This window comes from Ochotona princeps, chromosome 11, assembly GCF_030435755.1.
Source record: "Ochotona princeps isolate mOchPri1 chromosome 11, mOchPri1.hap1, whole genome shotgun sequence".
Classification (NCBI taxonomy): domain Eukaryota; kingdom Metazoa; phylum Chordata; class Mammalia; order Lagomorpha; family Ochotonidae; genus Ochotona; species Ochotona princeps.
This window is the reverse complement of record NC_080842.1, coordinates 58563716-58573265: the sequence shown is the minus strand read 5'-3', so window position 1 is coordinate 58573265 and position 9550 is coordinate 58563716. Positions and strand designations below refer to the sequence as shown.

Sequence of the window (9550 nt, the reverse complement as noted above, 5' to 3'; positions counted from 1 at the left end):
ATTAATATTATTATGTAATATCCTATTAATGTTTGCTATATAGAATTACCAATTAACACGTGTATTTCTTGTATGTATGTAGAACTATACATGTAGTTCATAGAATGTTTTTCTTTAAACTGGAATCACATGAGTTAGTCTCTGAATTTGTTGGAACAATTGAAGTGATGTGTAAGAGAAACAAAAATACTAGAAATGGGCTTCCCACTTAAAACTGCCCGTTGGGAAGCTGTGGTGGATTGTGTCAGTGAACGCGGCTAATCACTTTGGTGGCATCATTCCAGCCCTCCCTATCCTCATCCTGCCGTGGGATTTGGGAGATGGATGACTGACACCATTTCCACTTGGGGAGGGTTTAAGCAGGCTAACCAATCAGCCCAAGTTCACCATTCATACCAGCGAGTAGTTTCCACTAAGCTCGGGACAGGGACAAGTTCCCTTCTGGTTGGCAAAGAGAGGTTCATTCTCACAGTGAGAAGTAACTTCCTCTCAGTTACTGTTTGCCAACCTGAGGCAGCCCCTGGTGACACCACATTGCTAGATCCAGACTGCCCTGAAGGCTACTCTACCGCTTTTTTTCATTTCATGAACTTAGTACATTCTGTTTATTACTAGGTCCACTTTGGGTCAGGTTTTATTTTTGTGCCCAAAGAATGCAATTGGAAGAACATATATTTCTACTTCCAGCAAATTCAGTCCATTTGCTTGCTTTGAATGCTTCAATGTATGACTTCAAAATAGATCGCAACAAATAACAGCCATTCTCATGGCCTCAATTAGTCGTGTCTCACACAGCTCCATCTTCCCTTGCTGTAGTAGGGATCCCATATCTTTGTGCAGCTCCTGACCTTCCCCCTTGAGCCTGCCTTTCTGTCTGCCTGTCTGTTGGCCACCACGGATGCTTTCCATGCCCTGCCTTTGCTTGAGCAGAGTCCTCACCAGGTGCCTTGGCTCTGAGCAGTTTTCTAGCCCTCCCAGTCCCACCAGCTTCCCACCCCTAAATCCAGCAGCTACTGTGTCTCCACTCCCTGAGTGTGCACCCAAAAATCTCACCCTCAGGGTTTGGACTCTTCCCTTCTTTTTAAACTTTTTTTTTTAGATATTCTAAATTTATGGTTTTTGATATAACTTTTTTACACTATAGCCATAGGCTTAATGCTTCACTAAATAAAAGTTCAATGAAAAAATAAAACCACAGTTCAACAGGAATATGGTCTAGGGTTTATACACAATCAAAAAGTGCTGAACTTTGTTCATCTATATTGTACATTTGAAGGTGGTCACATTTAAAATTACAGTATTACAATTCTTTACAGCTTACAGACTTAAGAGTTTGACAAAACACTTTTTTCCAGCAAAACTGATGAGACTTTTCTTTTTCGTTGTCTTGATTTTTAAATGTTAGTGCCCATATGTGTAAGGTAGAATATGCGGTATTTGTGTCTAGCTTATTTGACTCCTCCAGTTACAACCATTTTGATGCAAATGATAGATACCTTTCTTATAGCTGAATAGTATTCCACATTGTCCTTATCCATTCATCTGATGATGGACACCTTACTTAATTCCATATTTTGGCTATTGTGGACATGCAGCTAAGTAAGGGTAGTATGTACAAGCCATCTCTTTGCTAGAGTGTGTTGTGTCTATACTCAGTAGTGGGATTGGCAGATCATATTGCAGATATCTTTCTAGTCTTTTAAGAAATCACCGTTTTGGTTCCCACAGTGGTTACACTAATTTACATTCCCACCAACAGTGTGTTAATGTTCCCCATTTCCCAACCTCCTCCTCAGTGTTTCTGTCTTTTGCATAATCACCTTTTCCCACTGAGGTGAGGGGATGTCTCAGCGTGTTTTTGATTTGCAGTGCCTGATGGCTAGTGATGTAGAGCATTTGTGCATATACCTGTTGACCATTTCTGTTTCTTCTTTTGAGAAAGAAGAAATATCCTTTGATATTTCTTCATTGGATTAGTTGTGGTTTTTTGTTTGTTTTGTTTTTTTTTTCCTTTAAAGGAGTTTTTTGAAATGCTTCATCCCTGTAGTCTGATCAGTAATCAGTTCTTCCTATTCTGCTTCAGAATGTGTCTGCAGGGGCCAGCCCTGCGGAGCAAGATCCAATAGCAGAGGGCAGATGGATTCCCAGCTGTTCCGCTTTCAATCTGCTTCCCTACTAATGCATCTAGGAAATTGCAAGTGATGCTCCAAGGACTTGGATCTCTGCTGCCCATGTGGGCGACCAAGGGGGAGTTCCTGGCTCAGACCTGGTTGTTGTAGCCATTTGGGGAACGAACCAGCAATTGACAGATCTCTTGCGTCTCCTTCTCTGTTACTCTTTTTAGATAAATAAATAAGTAAATCTTAAAAAGAACGTAATTCTTTTTAAAAGAAATGTTTTACAGTCTGTTCCACCACCTCCTTATCTAATCTTCCTGCCATCCTTACACCTCCGTTCAATTCTAAATAAACCAGAGGGGCCAGCATGATGGTTAATACTCTGTCTGCAAGCACTGGTATCCCACTTGGGCACCAGTTCGTGTCCCAGTTGTTGCACTTCCAATCCAACTCCCTGCTTATGGCCTGAGAAAGCAGTGGAGGATGGCCCAAAGCCTTAGGATCCTGCACCTGCCTGGGAGTCGTAGAAGGTCCTGGCTCAGCTCTGACGGTTGTAGACATTTGGGGAATGAACCAGCGGGTGGAAGATCTTTCTTACTGTCCCTTCTTCTCTGTAAGTCTGCCTTTCCAATAAAATTAAATAAATCTTTAAAATAAATAATAAATAAACAAACATTAAAAAAGTAAACCAAAGAGCCATTGTGATGTGGTCAAGTAAATCTCTGTTGCCAGGGGCCAGTGTTGTGGCTTAACAAGTTACACTGCCTGCAATGCCAGTTCAAGTCCTGGCTGCTTCATTTCCAATTCAGCTTCCTGCTGATGGGCCTGGAAACAAAGCAAAAGATGGCCCAAGTCCTTGGGACCCTGCACCCGTGTGGGAGACCCAGAAGAAGCTCCTGTAAGCAATGAAAAGCTGTTTTTAGAAACTATTTTGCTTTTCCCCAAAAAACACTAGGACATACTAACCATGGAATTCATTAGGAAAAAAATTATTTCATTAATTCAAAAATCAGGGAGAGATCTTCTATATCCTCCAAATGCCCACAATAGCCAGTGCTGGACTGTGCCAAAGGCAAGAGCCCAGAATTCGATCCTGGTCTCACATGGGGAGGCCATCACCCTTGGGCCTTCACCTGGTGCGTTTGACGGTGCCCATCAGCAGCAGGTGCTGGATTTGAAGCCGGTGGTCTCCAGCAGCACCTTAAGTTCTGTGCCCACAATCACTCCTGAGCTGGGAGGTCCGCTGTGTTCTGCTTTACTCATGCCTACCTGCTTTCCCACTCTGCATCCTTGTGTCTCCTGCCCTTGCCTCCTGTGACAGCACTGGCTGTGGATCCTGGGACATCTCTCAATTCTGTACCGCCAAATCACAAATGAGCAAGTTTGACCAAGCAATGTCTGCCTCAGGGGTGAGAAACAAAGAAATGGAATGGGCAAAAAAATGTTAGAGGCCTGGTGTGGTAGCCTAGTGGCTAAAGTCCTCACCTTGCACACCCTGGATCCCATATGGACACCAGTTCATGTCCCGGCTGCTCCACTTCCCATCTAGCTCCCTGTCTGTGGCCTGGGAAAGCAGTTGAGGATGGCCCAAAGCCTTGGGAACCTGCACTAGCATGGGAGACCCAGACGAGGTTCCTGGCTCCTGGCTTCAGATCAGTGCAGCTCCAGCCATTGCAGGCACATGTGGAGTGAACCAGGGTGGAGGATCTTTCTGTCTTTCCTTCACTTTGTAATTCGAGCTTTCCAATGAAAATAAAATCTTTTTTTAAAACATTATGGAGCAGTGGGGCAAAGGTTGGAAAATAGGTGAACAGTGCTGGCCGGGTAATTTCCAGTACAGTCCTTACCCTACCCAACACACAATGATCCTTTACTCGGGGGGAAACTGCTGGCCAAGCTGTGACCCCGAAATGTGTCCGCTTAAAAGGTAGCATCAGAGGGGCTCCCATGTTCAAGTCGTCTGCCCAGCTGACCCATCACCTGTAGGGCAACACCGCATTCCTGGCAGAGCCTCTGAGCGCTCAGACAACTATAGCACAATACTGAGTGAGCCCGCAGCTCTCATGGAGGATTGCTGCCAAGGCTGCGTGGCGAGGCTTACACAAGATGAGGAATCAAAGTAGAATTTGTCCTTGTCAGAAAGGTTTTAAGCACGGTCCCACCACCCGACCTTGGCTACAAACTGGAATTAGCTAAGGAGTTTTAATGAACGCCGGGTCTCATTCCGCATTAATTCTCTTTTAATTGGCGTGGGCTGCAGCCTAGACGAGAGTGATTTTTTAAAATTCTGAGCAACACATACTGAGGGCGTCTGGTTTAGAGATTGCCAAAGTTGGCTCCCAGCTGAGCAGGACCCACAGTTTACAGAGTGTCTGAGGCTCTTAGGCCACAGCTGCGAATTTCCTGGAAAACGGGGAAAAAAACTGGCAAGCTTGTCCACACACATAGCTGACCTCAAAACCCCTTGAGCCCACAAAGACAAACACCGACCTTTGCATTCAGTCCAACCCCTGGTGGAGCCGCACAGGCCCCGCCCTTGTATAGCCCCGCCCAGAGCCCCACAGGCCCCGCCCCTTGTATAGCCCCGCCCAGAGCCTCACAGCCCCCGCCCCTTGTATAGCCCCGCCCAGAGCCTCACAGGCCCCGCCCCTGTCCCGCCCGAAGCTTCCTCGGGCCCCGCCCTTGTGCAGCCCCGTCCAGAACAGCTCCTCAGGTCCCGCCCCCGTCTAGCCCCACCCCGGGAGCCTCATGCCACGCCTCTAATGGTCCCGCCCACATCCCTCCCGGAGCCTCACTCCGGCGCGCACCCTCTCTCCCCCTCCTCTCGCGAGGACACGTGGGCGCCGGAAGTGCCGGGACGCACGGCGGGGCGGGGCGGCCTGGAGTCCAGACGCGGGGCCGGCCGAGGGCGGAGACCTGTCTGTGGCCGCGCTGGCCGCGCACAGGGACTGTCTAGCGCCCCTTGCGTCTGTGCTCCTCGCGGGAAAGGCTGCGTGGCCCGGCCTCCTGCCGGCCTCCGCCTGCCGCCCCCATGTTGGGCTTTCCGACCTGTTTCCCGTCCTTCCGGGTGGTGGGAGAGAAGCAACTGCCGCAGGAGATCATTTTCCTGGTCTGGTCGCCCAAGCGGGACCTCATTGCGTTGGCCAACACAGCGGGCGAGGTAAGCGAGCCAGTGGGAAGGCCGCCCGGGCCACACTCAGTGTCCCCTCCTGCCCACCGCCACAGGCAGGTGGGGCGACCCCACGACTCTGCCCGAAGTGGCTGAAGTGCCCGCCTTCGGTGTTGCGTGCGGACATAACGGTTCCCGGGCAGCTGTAAGCAGCCACACAGCCCTGCATCCCCAGGTCCCGTCGATCAGGGACTGGAGGCTTGAAAGGCCCAGGCTGTGCCACTCGGGAGCTGGACCGAGTGGTGGGTGCGCAGGCCTGATCAGAATGCGCTCACCTTTAGAGGAGTAAGGGCCAGATTTTAACCCAAAGTCCACGTATGGAGCTGCCACGGAGAATGCTTACAAATCCTTGTGTTGTTCACTTCCCACCCAAGGTGCTGGAAGTGGAAGGCCTGAGGCGGAAGAGTGGGAGTGAAGGCTGTCTCATGCTGCATCTGCATGGGACCCCATCAACCTTCAGCTTCGTGCTTAGGAGTGATGTGATGGCTACCTTGCACGGCAACCTCCTCCTGGGCCTCTGGCATCTTCCTGCTAGTGGCCAAGTGGGAAACGAAGTGGGAAGGGCCTTCAGAGCCGCCCATGACCCCATCCTGGGCTGTGGGTGTCTGGTTTCCTTGGACGGTCTCCATGCATCTTCTGGTCTCATCTCTGCCAGGGTCCTTGGCGGCTCTGTCACCCTTGCATGGAGTAGTACTGATACATAGTGAAGCTGTCGCAGCAGGAGCTGGGGCCTCAGGGAATAGGACTGTATGCGGATAGGCAGAAAGGTGGAGGACGTTATCAAAGGGTGAAGAGGGAGAGAAAGCAGCTGGCTAGGAACTCCTCGTAGGAGAGCTGGCCTGTATCAAGAGCCGGGCAGGTTTGCTGTCTTGCAGGCCAGTCTTTGCGGTGGTGTGTTTCCATTCTTTTTGGCCTGGTGGGGGCAGGCAGTGTGACCCAAATGGGGGTGCCAGGATGACAAAGAGACGCAGGGTGAGGAGGTTAGTAGCAAGTTGGGAGAGCCTCGTTGGAGGAGCGGTGACTTCTGTTCTGCCTAAGGAGGGTAGTGAGGCATGGATGGGCGGGGGCCAGTACCTAGGTGCTGGGATTGGGGAATTGTGCACTTGTACCAGGTGCTGATCTGGAGTTCCATGCTGGAGATGAGCTGGGAAGATACAGGTGGTCGATGAGGAAACTGAGATTTTGGCAGTTTTGAGTGTGGAGAATAACCAGGCCTACCGCGGAGCTGTGGAGGTGAGCTGGAGGGTGGCATTGTTGGATGGGAGTTTGAGAAGTGTCACCAAGGATGTCAGGGAGCCACGAATGCCAGTTTTCAAGGAGTGCCAGTCAGGGCCCAGTGGGCTGTAGGGGGATGACATGGGGAGGAGAGTGGCTGCAGGGCAGTATGTGAGAAGGAGAGTGGGGCTGTAGGGCACTGCGTGAGGAGAGTGGAGCTGAGGGAATGCCTGAGTGGCCTTTGGCTGCCGGCGGCACTGGGAGTGCAGGGTACTCCTAGCCAAGGCCAGGAACTGTGGGGATGCTGTGTGGGGGGAGTCGGGGCAGGAAATGGGTTCTAGAGTAGTGGCAGATTGCATTTTGAAGCCCAAGCAGCCAAGGGTGGCTAAGGGATCCCTGCTTCTATCAGATGCCTAGTTGTCTGATTCCCCGTGCGTGTTGTTGGTCACCTTGCGCCTGTTCCCATAGTGTAGTGTTGTTGGACACACTGAGCCTGTCCCCTTAGTGCAGTGTTGTCACACCTTGTGGCTGTCCCCTTAGTGCAGTGTTGTTACACCCTCCAGCTGTCCCCTTAGTGCAGTGTTGTTACACCCTCCAGCTGTCTCCTTGGTGCAGTGTTGTCACACACTGTGTCTGTCCCCTTAGTGCAGTGTTGTCACACCTTGTGGCTGTCCCCTTAGTGCTGTTGGTGTTTCTATATTTATTGCCTTCTTAGGCAGCCACCTTATTTTCTAAAAGGTAAGTTAGGAAAAAGGGCACTGGTGTTGGCAAGTTTGGCTTCCCACATTTGGTGTACTGGTTTGAGTCCCAGTGGCTACACCTATTTCTTTTAACCAAATAAAAGAATTCATTTATTTATTTCATATTTTTGTTAAAGTTGATTTAAAAGGTGAGGAAATTCCTGAATATGGGAATTCAGGGGCAGAGGAGGCAAGGAGGGGAAGGGTGGGAGAGAGATGGTTTTACTTTGACCTTGTGTCTGTGGGGGCAGGAGAGCACCTGTCCCCATTGTCTGGCCTTCTGTGAGTGCTGACAGGGAAGTGGTGTATGATACCACCTCTAACAACCAGGGTGGGGGAGTGCATGCTAGGGAAGGGGTCGTTTGATTGACAGGCAGACAGTAACACATGGGAGTTCTGGCTGACAGTTGGTGACTTAAGCAAGCTGCCTGTGCGCCCTATTTCCTCTCCCATACCCCCTTAGACGTTTTTGTCCCTCAGTCTTAAGGCTTGCCAAAGGATGTAGGTTCACCGTATCTTCTGTAGCTGCTTCTTGTGGGATAGGGGCATAGGCGTTGCATGTCCCAAGTTTGGAAATCTCTCCCTATCTCATCTAGTGGGTCCATCTCAGGAGTACTAACTGGAGAAGTTCCAGTTAGTACTAATGGCTGTGTCCCCCGCCTTGTCATCTCCATGCTGAGAAGTTGTTGGCCTCTGTAACACGCAAGTCCATCAGTCAGCATGTGCCAAGTTGGAAAGAAACCAATTGTAGATAGAGTGCTCCATAAAAAGGAGTATTTCACTCTCATTTCCCAAATACTAGGTGATGAGACTGTCCCCCTAAGCAGATTTAAAAATACCATCATTGTGGCTGGCACCGTGGTTCAGCAGGCAGATCCTGCACCTTCAAGTATCAGGATCCCACACAGATTCCAATTCGTGTCCCGGCTGCTCCACTTCCCATCCTGTACCTGTGTGGGAAACCCAGAAGAAGCTCCTTGCTCCTGGCTTTGAATCAGCTCAGCTCTGGCTGCTGTGGCCATTTGGGGAGTGAACAAGCAAATGGAAAATCTTTTCCTCTCTGCCTTTTCTTCTCCCTGTCAATCTGTTTTTCTAATAAAAATAAATATATCTTTTTAAAAAAATCCATCTTAAGTGCAGAGGCTATGGCTGTCCTTTACAGTGAACACACGATTGTCCAAGTAGAGTGAGCGACTTCATCAGTCTCACACAGGCTGCTGGTTGCTCCACACATCAACAATTGGGCTTCTAGACTTAGGTTCATTTGGTGTACCAATATCTATTAATATTATATTAGAGGAGCTCACCAAGATCTCCCACTTACAGTGGCTTCTAGAGCTATAGAGAGAAGAGGTAAGGGAAGGAAAACCCCTCTTACGTTGTTGGCTTTTTAAGAGGCATCTGGGCTCCTCTGCTGGTGGATTGTTGGTGGACACCTAGGCATGCTCTTCTCCCCTGCCCTGAGGTCAGCACAGGAGGTGGCGCAACATGCACTGTGGGCTCCGCTGGCAGGACACACAGCCTGCGCTCTGGGACCTGGAGCTGGATATTCTGTTGTGTCTGAGGCCAACTGGACATGAACTTCCAGGCTGCTTGGCAATGTCGGAGGCCATCGGTGGGGTCCTAACCCTAACCCTCAGGCACTGTGACACACTGCAGATGTTGCTTGTCTGCATCCTGTCAGGCAGCTGGCCTGCCCCGGGCCTTCAGTGGGCCTCTCCCCAAAAGCTCCACCCCCACCACAGACCCTCTAGGTCTAACCCAGGGTTGAATTAGATCTCTGTGTTTCACCCATTTCTTTAGAAATGCCTTGTGTTCATTTAGGTGATGTTCCTCTTTCCTGCTGGCAGCTAGGAGTTTGATAATCTTTTTTAAGTTTTATAGTGGGAATATAGATTTGTTTTTGGAAATGGGTTTTTACTTTGTGCCATTTTATCTGTTTTTTTTCTTAGGTTTTACTTCATCGACTTGCAAGTTTTCATCGAGTTTGGAGTTTCCCACCAAATGAAAATACAGGAAAGGAAGTGACCTGCCTGGCTTGGAGACCAGATGGCAAACGTAATAATACTATAGAAAATATCTTGATATTTTCACAGAGGGTGAAAATAAGAAATTCTCTAAAGAAAGCTTATTTCCAGAAAGAATTTATTGTCAGTATATATTGGAATTACAAATGCCAATTTGAGACATTTTAAAAAATGAAACTCATAAAATACAAATTAATTCTTGGCAGAGTTCTCCCTTCAGTGGAATCCAGCTTCTTGGCAGAGATAGCTCTGAGCTGAAATCTGATGGAATATACAAAATGG

At 49.2% G+C, this 9550-nt stretch overlaps 1 protein-coding gene across 1 annotated transcript in view; it reads left to right on the top strand.

The window, feature by feature from the left end:
* Positions 1 to 5046: 5046 nt before the first annotated feature.
* ANAPC4 (anaphase promoting complex subunit 4) overlaps positions 5047 to 9550 on the top strand; it is a 37319-nt gene continuing 32815 nt past the window's right edge. The window contains exons 1-2 of the mRNA XM_058670248.1: positions 5047 to 5277; positions 9194 to 9299. Coding sequence (XP_058526231.1) covers positions 5149 to 5277; positions 9194 to 9299 — 235 coding nt within the window. The 5' untranslated portion in view covers positions 5047 to 5148. The remainder of the gene's footprint in view (positions 5278 to 9193; positions 9300 to 9550) is intronic.